The sequence below is a fragment of the Poecile atricapillus genome, chromosome 20 (genome assembly GCF_030490865.1).
Source record: "Poecile atricapillus isolate bPoeAtr1 chromosome 20, bPoeAtr1.hap1, whole genome shotgun sequence".
NCBI classification, from domain to species: domain Eukaryota; kingdom Metazoa; phylum Chordata; class Aves; order Passeriformes; family Paridae; genus Poecile; species Poecile atricapillus.
Genome location: NC_081268.1, coordinates 6,961,710 through 6,977,514, shown reverse-complemented (window position 1 = coordinate 6,977,514; position 15,805 = coordinate 6,961,710). Strand labels below are relative to the sequence as shown.

Genomic DNA, 15,805 nt, shown 5'->3' with positions numbered 1-15,805 from the left:
ATCACTTAAAAGCTTTTTTTTTTTTTTTTTTTTGCCTTTTTGCCGCAAGTTTGAGGATTTTTCCGCAGGTTTGGGGAGCAGCGCGAAGCACCGAGCCGGGGCAGGGATGTGCGGGCTCCGGCCGCGATCCAGCCTCACCTTGTCCGCCGGGCGGGCCGGGCTGGGGGTCCCCGCGGGAGGTGTCCGGCAGCTGGAGGCCGCTGACGCTGGGGGAGAAGGAGGAGGAGAGCGCTGAGAGCACAAAACCGGGGGCTCGTCCCCTGCCCCGGCCGCGGCCGGCGGGCCCGGCCCCGCCACACGCGCCCGCGCTGCCTGAGCGCCGCCCGCCCCGCAGCTCCCCGTACCTGCCCTCCAACGCCAGCGGCAGCGTCGGGTCCTCCCCCGGCAGCGAATCCATGGATCGGCCGCGCGGCTCCCGCGGCTCCCGGCGCCTTTGTGCGCGGATTTGGCGGCTTCCCTGGAATTCAAACGCCCGCAATCGGTTCCGCCATCTTTGCGTCGGGCGCGCTGAAGCCGCTGAAGCCGCCGCGGGGCGCGCGGGGGGCGGGCGCAGTGGGAAGCGAATGGGAGCCGCCCTGTTTGATGAGGGCAGCGGGCCCGGGCGGGCGGGCAGCCGCCATGTTTGATGAGGGCAGAGCGGGGCGGTGCCAGCCGGGCGAGCGGGACAGAGCGGCCGGGCGCCATCTCGAGTGAGGGAAGGAGCCCGGCGCTGACCGCCCCAGGCGGGGCGCCTGAGGGGGCAGCGGGGACAGGGCGGTCGCCGCCGCTCCCCGAGCCCTGCTCCCGTTTGGGAAAGGCTTTTGCAGGGATGCACCAGGCCCCCAGCTCCTGCCGAGCCTGGCAGAGCTGCTGGAGCTGATGTTTACCATGTTCCCCGCAGCGCAAAGCCGTCTCTGGGCTTGGCAGGAGAAATAAACGCGCCTTAGTTCCACGTTCTGGTCACTGCTCATCCTAAGGGCCGGGGGTGAGGGCAGCTGTCATCCACGCAGACGGATTTTGAATGAATCTGGGAGGGTTTTTTTGTAAAGCAAAGTTGTAAGCGTGTCGGCTCTCCTTTTTATGGAAGAAAATGCAATTGCATTGGACATTTCAGAACACCGACAGCGGGAGAAGCTGAGCTGGATTAGATGCTGCTGCTGTGGCCCCTCTTACACGGGCCATGGCTGGGGCAATAGTGCCGGTCACAGCTGGAGCTCCAGACCCTTCCTTGCTGGGCATCCTTGCCTTCCTTTAATTCATTTAGAACCTGTGTGCAGGACTGAAATACCTCCTTGCAATATTTACATCATCACAGAGTCACTGAATTATTTAGGTTGGAAAAGAGTTCTCAGATATGGAATCCAACCTTTGACCAATCCCCGCCTCATCACCCAGCCCAGTGCACTGAGTGCCGTGTCCAGTGGTTCCTTGGGCACCTCCAAGGGCAGTGACTCTATCACCTCCCTGGGCAGCCCCTTCCTAATGTCAAATCACCCATTTTGTGAAGAAATTTCTCCTATGTCCAGCCTGAACCTCCCCGGTACAGCTTGAGTCAATTCCCTATTGTTCTTTTTCTTGTTCCCTGGGAGCAGAGCCCAACACCCCCTGGCTGTCCCCTCCTGTCAGGGAGCTGTGCAGAGCCAGGAGGTCTCCCCAAGCCTCTTTTTCTCCAGGCTGAGCCCCTTTTCCAGCTCCCTCATCTGCTCCTGGTGCTCCAGCCCCTTCCCCAGCTCCATTCCTTTCCCTGGACACGCTCCAGCTCCTCAAGGTCTTTCTGGTCACAAGGGGCCCAGAACTGGACACAGCACTTGAGGTGCCTCACCCATGCTCAGCACAGGGGACAGTCACTGCCCTAGTCCTGTGGCCACACTCTGGTTGGTACAAGCCAGGAGGCATTGGCCTTCTCAGGCACATGTTCAGCCACTATCAACTCCCAGGTCATTTTCCACTGGGCTGCCTTCCAGCCACGCTGCCCGCAGAGTGCATTGGGCATCAAGTGGTGCCTCATGCTGGGACTTGCTCTCACCATTCTCTGTAACACAAAGAAGCTCCATCCCAGCAGGACACTCACCTGGCTCACCCACGGGAGTGACCCTGTGCATTAGATTTGGTTTCCTCCTTTGGATTTGGTTTCCTCTTTGGTACCAACTCAGGTCAGGTTTCACTCCCTTCCCTCTAGGCTGTCCCAAGGGGACTCTTACCTGGCCAGGAATTAGGCCACAGATAAGGGCTGACCACAGGTCATGAATTCAGTGAGATTATTCCCAGTTCTGTGAGTTTATTGTTCCCAGTTGGCCTGGTGCCCTGTGAACTCCATTTCCTCCATGTACCTGCACCAGCTCACTGTTTGGATTGACACTCCCCTGTCAAATGCCCCAGACTGCTGGGAGCAGTCACTCCAGCTCCGGATGTCCACAGTCGTGGTGGGCTTCCCATCCCTGCTTAATTCTTTCAGCTTTATGGGTACAAGTGCATGATGGAGCTGCAGCAGTCCCAAACTGCCAGGAAGTGCCAGGCACTACTTAGCACAGCTGAGCTCTTAAGCCCATCTCCTGTCCAACTGGACATGCCTCATGCTTGGCATTTGGGGTCTGATGACCCCAAGGGATATTCAGTCCCTTCAACTCCCCCGTGAGAGACCTCAAGAGACACTGGTCACCTTATGTGACTGAAATCCTTTTGCAGTGGCCTCTGCCAAGCTGAAATTAAGTTCACAAAATCAGGTCTGCCATATGGCACCAGAATCTGATCAGCCAGGCTGAAATGTGAGTTTTCCTCATTTACAGAACAGATCTTCATAAAATGAGTAAGTCTACTCACTTGAAAGGATAATACTAATTTGCTCTTTTTTAAGGTTTCAGCAAGGTGTTACATATTTGATGTAGGTCTTTAAATGAGCATCCATCAGCCACAAGTGCAGAGTAAATCACTCTGCACACACAGCACATCTGTCTGCAGTCACAGCCCGTGTCCAACACACTCTAGTCAAAAGGAAATCAGCAGGTTCCTCCTTGTGAAGTTTATTACTTAAGAGGCTGTCTGATGGATAAAGATATGGATATATAGGAATACATCCCTGTCTATCTTCCCTGGCTTGGAGCAATCTGGTCTAGTGGAAGGTGTTCCTGCCCACGGCAGGAGGTGAAACAAGATGATTTTTAGGTCCTTTCCAACCCAAACCATTCTGTCGTGCTATGATTCTATGTATACACACAGCCAGGATGGAAAATTTCCCTAGGAAATTTTACTGCACTGCCCAGTGTTTTACAGCCTGCAGTAGCACCAGGAAGCTGCAAGGGGCAGAAAGGACTGGGAAATGTGTTGTTTAGAAGCATTTAACAACTTGCCTTGGGATAATCTGCTTAATGTTGTTTAACCTTAAGTTCATTAGTAGCACATTTGGGGAGATTACACTAAACCCTCATGCCAGGAAGCCGTGTTGGAACTTTCCTTCCTCTCAAGGCAGCCTGAGATCCTTCCCACCTCCAGCAGCTACACAGCTCTGGCTCAGTCAAACATCTGAATGAACATTTAATGCCACGTGCTCGCTCAGTGTACGAAGCCTTACCTCTCCAAGTTCTTTGCTTAATAAGGGCTGAAGAATCAGACACAGCTTTCACCAAAAAAAGAGCCTTTGGCAGTTGTGTTTGCAAAACAAAAAACAATTCCCTAGCTCTGCCAAGTGAGAAGGAAATTCAAGTTTTCCACAGGCCCCTCTGCAAACACTCCCAGAACTGATGGCACAGATGTGGATTTCAGAGTATCTGTAACAAAAATGGCCTTTGAAAGAAGCCTGTGGTCATGAAGAAAAATCTGATACAATATCCTCATCCCATTTCCAGCTTTGCTCTGAGGGTTTCCTTGTTAGTGATGCACATCTCTGACAAAATGTGTCCATGTGAATGATACAGAAAAGAGTGGGAAAACAGTCATTGCCAGCGGAGCTCCCAAACACAGCTGAGGGCTGGGATGGTTCATAGCAGACACAAGAGATCAGAGGGCTCATTTTTCAGGTGGATTTTCCAACACAGGATGTCAACTGTGCATATGAATATCTGTGATAGAATACATTTTTGTGTCTTGGTTCTCATCTCACATACGGGCATAATGAAGGAATAATTCTCTTGGAACAAATGTTATTACTGGAATGAGATTGGATTCAACCCTTTCTGTCACTGCAAAGACTCTTGCTGAAATTCAATGAACAAAAACACAAATGCAAAAATCCAAGTGGCATAGATACAAATTATATACATTTATTTTTATTCATTTTAAATAACATTCTTCTGTATAAATTCTGACATATATTCAAATCATACACTTTTTTTTTCTTTTTAGAAATGCATTTGTAAGCATAGCATATGCTTGGGAGACACCGTATTTGGATGTAGAGTGAGACTGATGGGTTTCAGATGGGAGCAAGTACAACTTTTAAGGCCCACATTTTTCTTATTTTAATCCATTCCTCTGACACATAAAGAGCAGAGTCCTGTGGGAGCTCACTCTAAAACTTCACTTTAAAAACTATTTTTATATCCTTTATTTAAAGGAGACTGTGCAAACTTTCTGCACATTTACATTGCCTGTAACATTGAAGAGGATGATGCTGCACAGCAGTGGTTAACTGGCCCACGATACCTGAAGGATGCTGGATATATCCCCTCCTCTCTCCTAAATGCTTGCTAAGTTTGCTCAGCCCGGTCCAAGGGAATTATCATTCCAGTGGCTGACATCTCCTGACAGCTCCCCAGGGCTAGTGCTCCTCGTAGCTATTTCCAGCTACATTGGTCCACGAGATTCGGGATCATCTCTCCTCATTAGCCCCACCACTTTTCTGCACGTCGGTGCTCACCAAACGCTCCCCCAGGCTGAGAGCCCTGCAGGCTGCCCCAGCCCAGCTCTGTGCCCTTCATCTGCTCATTCTGTCCCTGCCTTTACTGCCAGCTGAGCCCTCACAGTGCCAAGGATCGTGCCTGGAGCTGCTTTCCCACATGCACCAGCCCCCCTGCCCTGTCACACCTCCTCTCTGCTCTGCAGCTGCTGTCCCATGCCACGAGTGCCCTGTGACAGCCCCACGGCAGCAGCCGGGCAGCATTCCCAGGCAGGAGGTGCTACAGGTGCATCAGGAACACCACGTGCCCCTGGATTGCCACCCCAGCCCCACAAGTCACCAAGATGTCCTATCCTGGCCTGGCTGGTGGCTCAGCTGGGCCTCAAAACAGCCCTGAGAGTCCACTTCTGATTTTCCTGCCCTTACCCCAACCTCAGCACCTGGGAAGCCTCATGATGAGCGATGACACATTGGTGCTGGTGGCCTCAGAACCCTGGCACAAGTGTTTGAGCTCTGCTACCCCTCCACATCCAATCCAACCCAAGGTGACTGGAGACAGAATGAGCTCCGCTTCTTCCTCCCTCCTGTGCTGCCAGGGAAACTGATAAGAGCACGGATGATCTGATCTCGCATCACCAAAGTCAAACATGAAGCTGTTTATTCTTTCCCTGCTGAGGCATCGATCTCCTTTTATTACTGGTGCTCCTGTGTGCCAAGGCCTGGCTGGCAGGAGGTGGCTGCTGTGTCCCTGCTGAGTCATTCTGCCATTTGACAAGCACGGTGCCAGTGCCACATCTTCACTGTGCTCCCTGTTCAGGAACATCCTGTGCCATCCAAATCTGGGCAGCCAGGTCCCCCCTGCCCAACCAAGATTCCCATCACGTTTTCCAGGCTGTCTCCATCCCTTTATCCAGCTGTGCAATCCACAGACAGCAGCTGTCCCACCCTGCAGGGCACCCAGACTCCTCCTCTTCCCAAACACCAAGCCTTTGGATTTCTTTGGGGGTCAGAAGCAGCCCAGGTGCCAACACCTCCTGTGCTGCGGCAGGCAGGGACTAGGATGGCTCAGCACCCGAGCCCACGCTCTGCTTGAGCAGATGGTCCCCATTTCTACAGTGAGACAAAATCCAAGCCTGTTCCTGTTACAAAGCAGCCCACAGTCACAGCAAAATTTAAGGAAGAGGTGGTTTGTGGCAGAGATGAAAAAATCTGCTGAAGTATTTTAGAAACATTAAAGTGAACAACCTGTCCTTCGATTTGCTCGCTAGCATCAGTCCCAGAAGCCAACACTTCCTAAATTACCCTTCCCCACCCCATGAAGTGACCAAGTGCAAGTGGATCGCTAGATCAGCACCTCTAAACAATTACAACTTCCAGGAAATCTTCTGTTTTGTCACCACTCTGCTCTTTGAAAGTTTGATGAGTAACTCAAGGATTGGCAATATCCAGATTTTCTCTTCCAGTCCTCCCCCGATTTATAACTAAAAGTAACGTTGCTCTGAATGACATGAGCCAGATTTATTACCTGAATTATGGGGCCTCACCCAGGCCCACCACAGGCAACGGGAGTTTTTCCATCAGCTTGGGCCTATATGCAATTCCAATTCTGCCCTCACCATTTCCCCTTGGTCATCCTCAACGATTTTCATTCTGACTTGCCATGCCTCATCTTTAAATCAGGTAGCAAGTTTTTGAGGCAGAAATGGCATCTCTGAGCATGTGTTTGAATCACCTACTTCTCCCCCTCCCAAGTTTCCAAAGATACAAGAAACCTCCTCACAGCATCAAAAACAAATAAATAACCAAAATGTTCTCTCTACCATTTCTCATCTGAAGAAATATTCACTTTTTCCTGGCTCAGAGGATGCTTCCACCAGCTCCTGGATCACCATTGCCCCACCACACACAGCAACACAGCTGCACCTCTGAGGCTGGGCAAGAGTGAGGGGAAATATTTGTTTCTTGCCCTGTTTCCATGCAGTAGTTTGATTTCCAGGGTGGGACAGGTGGCACAGGGAGCACAGCCCCTGCCCAGGAGCTCCGTGGTGTGACCTCCCTGTGCAGTGCTGCCTGTTAGTGGTTCTCTTTGCTAACAGCCCATCAGCCTCCCACCAAAAACAGGGGAATCTGTAAAACCTGCTCCCTGTAGTGCTTTTTGGACAGCTGATTCCCCACCACCACACCACCTTGTGCTACTTTAAATTCTGAAAGCATCTGTGCACTTTTACCTTCTGAGCCTCGAAGCGCAGATCGGGTCCTGCGAGCTCTTCATCCCAAAGCTGTTTCCACCCAAATCCAGGAGACCTTTGCTCTTGTCCCTCAGGAGGCCAGGGCGCTGAGCTCAGCCCTCCAGCTCAGCAGAGATGGCAGTGGGATCCCTCCACACCTTGAGCACCCACCTGGGAGAACCTCAGCCATTGAGCCCAGGCTCTCAGCGTGTTTGTGACAATGTATTTGCATTTTGTCTAGAGACTTAAAAGCAAGGAATCCATTGGTGCATCCAATTTCTGGACACCTACTCAGCCCTAGTCATGGCAACACTGGTACTCACTCTGTATTTGAAGGAATGGCAAAATTTGACAGATACAAGTAGGGAGCACTCACATTTTCTCTAAAAAAGAAGTTATTCAATGACAGTGGAAGAAAAGCTTTAAGCAGTTGATGTTTGCCAGAGGCCCAGCTCCAACAATATTGCCATCTCATTTACAGTATTTTAAACAATCCTCATGTTTTTTTCTTTTTTAAACAACGTCACTAACCGCTGTACAATTAAAACCTAGAGGATAAAACATGACCTGGGGAGTGGGGGAGGCTGGGGAGGGGCTGGTGGTTTTGTGGTTGGGGATTTTTTGGTTGGTCAGTTGGTTGCTTGTCTTTTTTACAAATAATTACAAATACAATTCCAAGAAGATATATTACATTTTATATACAGAACACACCATTTCTATCAGGGTAGGGTATTAAGCCTGGCTTTTATTTTTACATGGCAACCCTGAGATGTCTTGTCGTCTTCCCTTGCACAGAAACTATACAAGTTCATTAACTCCTTCTAGAAAAAAATGGATTGCTATGTCTTAATAGCATCATCACCCTGTATAAATACTCAGAAAGGGAAAAGCTAAGTCTCTTCCCTAACTCAAATGTTCTTAAGATTTTTTTTCCCATTTCCTTGCTTAGTGGGAACAGATAATGATGATTTTTTTAAGTGTACAACTCACTCCTCCTACTTGCCTTTCGGTAGTACAGTGAACAATTACTTCCCTTTTTTTTTGTTCTCCTTTTCAAACAAGTTTCTATCAGGAACGAAGATGACGCCTTTCCAAAGATCTGTTTCCTGAAATTCCACTGTTAATTCATGAGCTACTTCTCAAACTAAAGGATGAAGACACAAGTGTTGGGTTGGCTGGAAACCAAGTAGCTTCTGACTCCTCATCGGGTTCTGCTCTCTCCACCCCACCACCTCTTCATAAAAAAATGTTTAAATTCAGCATAATCCAGTTTAGAACAACAGTGAATTCTATGGATCTTTATGGAGAACAGGACACTGAATGCATTTCACCACACTACCTGCAATTCAGATGCACTACACTGTCTTCTGTCCACCTGCAAGCTACAGCACACCTGGCACCAGAGAGTATCTGAGCAGCAAATTCCTCTGCGTGGGGCCTTGGCACAGATCCTGACACCCCTTCCATAAGCCCTGTAACTTTTTGAGAAGCAAACTTTGGAATAGCTGGATGACTTCTAAGCTTTATAATTATGCATGGGAGTCGTCAGTGTGAGCTGTCCATTTGGGGCCACCTCATTCCCATCATCTTCCAGCAGCCCCGACACGTCAGCGTTGGGAATGCTGTCATGGTAGCTGCTGAAACTGATGTTGTCCTCCTTGAGTTCAATGGTCCAAAAGGGAGCATTAAGTTTTCTGTTCTGATACTCACGGTACATGTAGACAGCACCCACAAAGCCCATTAGTAGAACCACAACAATGATGATCACTGTCAAAATAATGATGTTAAACTGAGTCCACGAAACGTCTGCGAAAGCAGAGGTGCTGTTGTCAGAGGAGCTTATAGGAAATATTGTCTGTAGAGTTGTTGGTGACAAAGTACTGTTTAGCACTGCTGTGGAAAAGGATGTGGCCTTGGTGGTATTTGGAGCAGAAGTTGTAAACTCCGTTGGTTCTGGGCTAAGAGTGGTTTCTACAAAATAAATTAAAAAAAAAAATCAATAAAAAAATCTGCTGAGCTGAAAATCAAACACAAACATAAGAGATCTGACATTTCTATCACAGGTATTATGACAAGGCTACACTGCTAAACAGGTATTTTTTCAAAGCTATTTAGAATATATCTGTCCAGGGTTGTGTTTGGGTTTTTTTTAATATAATTCTGTGTGCTAAGTGCCCATGGATTACAGAACTCCTCTGAAAGCCCAGTGCTGAGAGACAGGTGCAGTAGTCAGGATTCAGGGTTCAACACAGGAGCTCATGATGACAGCGAGTCCCAGTCCAGCTCCTGTTCAGAACAGGAAAATGGGGCTTTACCAAGCTCAGCAAGTTTAGACTCTGAACCAGCATGTCCCTTGGTGTCTGTGTGGGCTGCACATTCAGACACAGCAACTCCAGGAGCTTAAACCCTTCACAACCACTGCACCAGATGTAGGATTTTGTTCACACTATTATTTTTTCTGCCCTACTTGTACAAACAAGATCAAAACCGAAAAAATGAACCACAAGTACTCGGCATTTTGTAGCAGGTTCAGAGTTTGCACCACTCTAGGTAAAAGGGCAAAATAACCACAGTTCTGCTTCCAAATGAAGTTGTACACAAACCATACAGAAAGCCCCAGCCTACACAGCCGGATGTAGAAGGTCACCAAACCACAACAAAAGAAGACTGTGGATGTTCTTCAGAAGCTTTTAAACACAGCAGAGGCCAGTTGGGATCCTGGTTTGATTTCAGCTGCTGGCATAGGTGCACACAGGAAGGATCAGAACATGGGAACTACCAGACTATGCTCTGTCTTTTCCTTGGCACTAAATAGCCAAGAACCTGCCTTGCTTCCAGCAGCCATGGGATAACTCCCTCCTCAGTTCAGGAGTCAGGTTAACCCTGAGTTCTCAGAAGTGGGATGTGAATTCATTACGTCTGCATCAAACCTGCTGAGCTACAGGCCCCAGAGAGCACCATAAATCTGTAGTATTAAGCTCGCAAATGTAGCTAACAAAGCATTTCCTCACATGAATAACCTGATCTATTTTAGATTCTCAAGTCCAGGCAACAGGAACACTCCACAAGCTGAAGCCTCAATCAGTCAGAATGTTCTCTGCACCTATTGCTCCACAGGACTCTCTGCATCCTCTTTCCCACTCTCTTCCTGCCAACAGAAAAGCAACTTCATTTTAAATCCATCTACAGCTGCAGCAATTACAGCTGATGGTGCCATGCTGTATGGATCCAGCTTCCAGCTTTCCTGAACATCTACTAATTATGATTGAGGAGGAGAATCACTTCCGAAGGACTAATTTTGCACTAAGTCACATCTCCAATGGCAACAGAAGCTGGAAATATTCAGCACATGTCCTGCCACGGGCCCTCAGGGGAACTCCCACAAGTTAACTTTGGGCTGTCATGTTTCCAGTTTAGGCAACTGAGAAAAAAATTCTTCTGGAAGGGGCATCACACACCTAACTGAGGTTCCTGCCCAGTTCACTCCCTGCAGCCGCTCCTCTGCTCTCTACAGCTCCTGCCTTAGGCTGATAAGGACACTCAGGATGAGTGCTGAACAGCAGAAAGCATTTCTCTATAACAGGCAAAATTTTGCAATAGGAAGCAACGTGACAGGAGCAAGAGGTTCCTGGAAAACCTTTGGCTTTGGGAAAAGGGCATGAGGAATTCGGTCATCCTTTCCAAATTCCTTCACCAACACTCAATCCCTGGCAAACCCTGCCAGTAGCTATAAGTAGGGAAAAAACAGAACTGAGACAATGGCTGATTCACCAGCAAGGAAACAGCACTTTTCTGGGCTTTATTTGTGAGTCAGCATCAGCTCAGGGCTGGCACAGAGGCCTCGGGTGAAGACATTTCCTGGCGCTCGCAGAACGTCACGGTGAAGTGCCGGGCTCTGGCCCTGGCGCCGCTTCCGGGCCGTGACACGGCGCTGCCTGTTCCGCTCCCGGGGCCGTGCCAGCTCTCCAGATGTCCCAGAGCAGCTCCTTGAGAGCAGCAGCTGCTCACTCAATGGGCTGCTTTGGCAGCTTTGCCGGGAGCCTCAGATCCAGCTGCTTGATTGAAGCGCCGGCTCTGCGGAGCTGCTGCTGCCTCCTGCAGTGGAGGAGCTCTGGCAGGAGGCCACGCGCCCGTTCCCGCGGAGGCTGCGGTGCTTGGCTGGGTGGCACAGAGCCCCTCTGCACCAGCACTGAGCCCCTGCCGTGCCTCCCCACAGCAGCAGGAGCACTGCCTGCTCTGGGGCTGGAAACACTCGCTTTGGTCCTTTGAATATCCTCTCTACCTGCCTTGGAAGCATCAGAATCCTGGTCAGGCTTGAGACTCTGGATGGCCCCTGTGGATACACGAGCTTTGCCCAGGCTGTATGGAACCTGCTGTCTCATTTCACCTGCAACCACTGAAACACAGCCTGGGTGATGATTTCACTCCAGAAGCCAGTCAAATGCACTGGTGATTTATGAAAATCTTAACCAAAACAAGTTAATGCTCAGTAACCTCAGCATGTCAGTTTTTAGGCAAATTTTCTTTTAAGGAACTGGAAAGGAGCTGGACATCTTTTTAACTCCTTAATAAAAAAGGGAAAACATAAGTGTCAGGGAGAGAGGAAAGCTCAAGGAGCATGTCCCAGCCCCCTTGAAAGCAGACAGACCTTCCCCACATCAGAAACTATCACAACACCATTTAAATAAAACCGAATGGTGAAAACTGCAAGTACCCAAGCAAAGCACATATGGATTTTAATGGAGCAAGGTCATGTGGATCCTTGCACAAAGCCAGAGCTGTGTAAGGGGAGGTAATGGATGAGCTGGTGTAAAAGTGCCATTTCCAGCCCTGTTACAGCTAATGAGCATCCAACTTTGTTGTACTGATCTCTCCCTGAGCAGGGAAGGACTCTGTGATTACACACCCAGAGAGCAGCACAGAAGGGAAGACCACATTAGCTCCTGATGGAAGATCTGAATTGAATCTCTGTCCATGACGGGCACAAACTGGTGCCCAAATACTTCCCTGAACTCTGGGCTCTTTCACCTAATACACACATTGGTGATGTTGCCATGCATGGTGTTGGACATCCACCATGAAGACCAACCTCCAGATAACCACTGAAGGAGCAACTTCAGAACCATTTTCTCTCATTCTACATTAAATACACTACAAACAGATTGGGACAATCTGTTTTTTGCTGGTTTTTCCAGCTTGCCAGGGTCTGGACTCAGGGTGGTTACAGGGCTAACTCTAAACCACTCTTCAAGGCCAGTAGGCACCAACAATTGGGAACTGGAATCGTCCACCCAGGGAGGTGCTGGAGTCACCATCCCTGGACATGTTTACAAGAAGCCTGGACGTGGCACTCAGTGCCATGGTTTAATTGATGAGGAAGTGTTAGGTCATGGGTTGGACTAGATGATCTCAAAGGTCTTGTCCAACCTATTCTGTGATTCTGTTAGAAAGATCTAATTTTCTTCTCTGCACCAGCAGCCAGATGAATCTAAACTAATGTGAACAGCTAACAGCATTCCCTCCCCAACCTTTGGGCAGCTGCACAGTGAGCCTTACCACTGACTTGAGCAGCGTTTTTTACCTTTCCTGGTGCAGTTGGTGCCCTCGGAGTCCCTGCTGTAGCCCTCCTGACACAGCTCACAGTGGAAGCCCGTGGTGTGGTACAGACAGCCGATGCACTCCCCGCTGTCCGGCCGGCACACGCTGGGGGACAGCGCCGGGTCCACGTTGCCGTTGCACCTGCACCTCACGCAGATGCTGTCCGAGTTGTAGTAGCCCTTGTCACACTGGTTGCAGTTGAGGCCAGTGTACCCTGGTCTGCACTTGTCACACCTCGGGACACTCTCGCCAGGCTCTGGAGAACACAGAAAGCAAAGCAGGGATGTGCCACAGCCCCTTGCAGTGCTGTGGGATTTGTTCTGTGGGGTTTGTTCTATGGGACCTGACCACAAGGCACCCTGACAAAAATCAGCAGCCACCAAGTACTGACCGATCTCAAATTTTGAGCTGAAAACACAACTTTTGAACTCTGTTAGCAGGGGAAAAAACAGCTTTGGGGAGTTCTGATGCCTCATACCAACCTCACAGAGCAAACTCGGCACGTTGCTAAGGAAATAGATCATTATTCCTGAACATTTCCATCTCAAACAGGCAATTTAAGAGAACAGCTGGAACTATATCGGGGATACTTGCAATCCAAAAGAACTTTTGGACCTATACAAAGCCAGAAGCAGCTTGCTTTCAAAATTCATTAGGGAAATATCAAAAAACAGTCCTACATATGGCTATTAAAGCTCTGAGTTCTCTCAGTTACACTGGGGAATCTCTGCATGGAGTCCCATGGAGATGTTCAGAAGCAGACTCAGAAGTGCAGAGGGCTGCACGCTGAGCACCCCCTGCCCCCCTCCCGGCTGCCACAAGCTCAGCAGCTTCTCTGCAGAACTGTGCAGGTTCTTCAGAGCAGACTGCAGCAACACACTGAGAGCTGGAACTAGACTTCAAGATCCCTTCCAAGCCAAACCATTCCGTGATTCTGATCCCTCCCCTGCACAGCTGCTCTCACAAGAGGCAACACAAGCACCAGGGACCCATCACAGCAGGTGCTGCTCCCAGTGCCCACAAACAGGAGCTCCAGAGGCTATAAAACACCTTGCTGGGCTGACACACTCTGAGAGGCAATTTAACTGAGGAGAGCAACCTTCATTATGAGGAACTAGACCAAAACAAGAGCCTCACGTATGTGGCAGGTGCCCGTGGATGCCACGATGGAGCAGGGGCAGTGCTGGCAGCCGTGGGCAGGGTAAGTGCTGCGATAGAAACCCTCCTTGCAGAGCTCACAGTGCTTCCCCTCGGTGTTCTCCTGGCAGTCCAGGCAGGTGCCTGTGGAACAGAGAACAAGCAAACATTCAGCAGCAGGAACTGGAGCAGAACATTTGGAGCAAGAATCCACGTGGAACGCACTCAATTATCAGAGCTCACAGGTGGTTTTGGATGCCCTCTGGCCAAAACATGATCCTGGCCTCTTATGACCTTCTGACGCTCATCCCTTCGCTCCACACGTACACAGATAATGTGGAAAAGGAGGAGGCCCCAGCAGAGAGACCCCACAGCAAAGGTCACTGCAGGTAAACACGAGTTATCAGTGTTCAAATTCTCCTCAAGGAAAGCAGTTTCAGTTTGCATTTGTACCAGTGAGATGGAACACTGCTGCTTCAACTCTCATGAGGGGTCCCTCAGGTTTATGCCTTTGGTTTTTTGTGTGCAGCCCCTTCCTGTACACCAGAGCTGGAGGTCAGGGGTGAGGACATGCCCCTGTCCTGCTTTGGAGGCAGGCAGCTCCATCCTACCAGCGTGGCTCCAGCTCCTCCACCCCAGGACAAGGCAGCAGCAGTCACTGACCTTCCCAGAGAAACAGAGGAGAAGTGGGGGCTCACGTGAGCCACCTGCCCCTCCTGGGGAAGCCCCTGAATCACAAACTCAACGTGCCGTGTCTTCACAGGCACCATGTCCTAATGGCCTCCAAATTGCATTTTGATACTACTGTGACCAAGAAGAAAAATCTCCTTAGTTACAAAAGCACAGACTCTATATAAAGCCCATCCATCACCAGGAACATGCTGTAATTCAGCTGGCTCTCGGTGAGGTGGCAGGGAGCTGAGGGAAGATTTGATTAAATCCAATGTACCAGACTCTGTAAAGGCAACAGCCTTTTCTATAAACCAGGGTGGCCCAGAGCAGTGTGAGAGCACAGACAGATCCACTGAGCTGATCCAGCAGTGCTGCTGGGGCACGGGAAAGTCTCATATCAACGTCAACCACAGGAAAAAATCCCGATTGAGGTTTCTGCTGACTGTCGTAAAGACCACAGCAGATTTTCTTATTAATATCGGAAGATTTTGGCTCCCTCACAAGCCTGACACGGCTGCTGCTCCTCAATTCCCACAGTGATGACTCCACAGCCAAGCATCCCTAGCCAGCCTGGCATGTCCTTGCAGCCAGCCCTGATGCCAAGGGCAGGAAGCAAACCTGGGAAGCGGCTGATTCACCCTCCCAGCAGGGCCCTGCCAGCACCCCTTGCTCAGCAGCACCTCCCACACATTGTTTGCTCTTCCCTCAGCAGCCTGCCAGGCACGAGCCAGTGGTTTTTGTGGGAGAGATGTCAGGTTTAGAGGGGAAAATTATCTGCTACGCTTGGTTTCTCCAGCTGCAAACCTGGATCAACTGTTTCACTGGGATGGATGCTTTGGGCAGGGAAGTTCATCTGCCTGGTGGTTTTGCCTTGGAGGCTGCCTTGGATGGTGCTCCCCAGGCACTAACAGGGGCATAACTCTGGAATCACACCTGTGTTGCCTTGGTCATTTCAGGACCAATGTCTTTCCCATCAGCAGAAATCACCCACATCCATCTCCAGCAGCCCTGCAAAATGGCTGTGTGTCCCTGAGTCAGCACGTTGCTCAGCCACGCAGAGCACGCACGGGCATGCAAGCAGGTATCACTGTGGAGAGCCTTAATAATTAATAGCACTTCTCATGCTGATAATGCCCTCAGGAAGGATCAGAACTCACAGGACCCCAGCTGGGAAGCACCAGCCCACCTCAGTGCACAGACACACCACGGAGTACAAGGGTCGTGGCAGAGGAAGTGCTATCGGCTGGGGAGCTCCTGCTGCCCAAGTTATTTATTTATGCCCAGTAATTTTAAATATTCCTCCTGGACAGAGCAATGCCAAGCAGGAGCCAGCTGCAGAGCCAGCAGAGGGAGCCCAAAG

The 15,805-nt window shown here is 50.0% G+C and overlaps 2 protein-coding genes across 4 annotated transcripts in view; both read right to left on the bottom strand.

The window, feature by feature from the left end:
- CDK5RAP2 (CDK5 regulatory subunit associated protein 2) overlaps nucleotides 1-846 on the bottom strand; it is a 70,626-nt gene extending 69,780 nt beyond the window's left edge. The window contains exons 1-2 of the mRNA XM_058853591.1: nucleotides 345-846; nucleotides 139-206 (exon numbers count right to left, since the gene is read on the bottom strand). Coding sequence (XP_058709574.1) covers nucleotides 139-206; nucleotides 345-397 — 121 coding nt within the window. The 5' untranslated portion in view covers nucleotides 398-846. The remainder of the gene's footprint in view (nucleotides 1-138; nucleotides 207-344) is intronic.
- Nucleotides 847-4,210: 3,364 nt separating this feature from the next.
- Nucleotides 4,211-15,805, bottom strand: part of MEGF9 (multiple EGF like domains 9) — a 48,277-nt gene continuing 36,682 nt past the window's right edge. The window contains exons 4-6 of one of the 3 annotated variants that reach the window (XM_058853574.1): nucleotides 13,774-13,917; nucleotides 12,620-12,892; nucleotides 4,211-9,009 (exon numbers count right to left, since the gene is read on the bottom strand). In XM_058853574.1, the coding sequence (XP_058709557.1) occupies nucleotides 8,555-9,009; nucleotides 12,620-12,892; nucleotides 13,774-13,917 (872 nt within the window). In that variant the 3' untranslated portion in view covers nucleotides 4,211-8,554. Of the gene's footprint in view, nucleotides 9,010-9,030; nucleotides 11,435-12,619; nucleotides 12,893-13,773; nucleotides 13,918-15,805 lie in introns of those variants that run through there. The other 2 variants (XM_058853575.1, XM_058853577.1) reach the window with 2 other exon arrangements.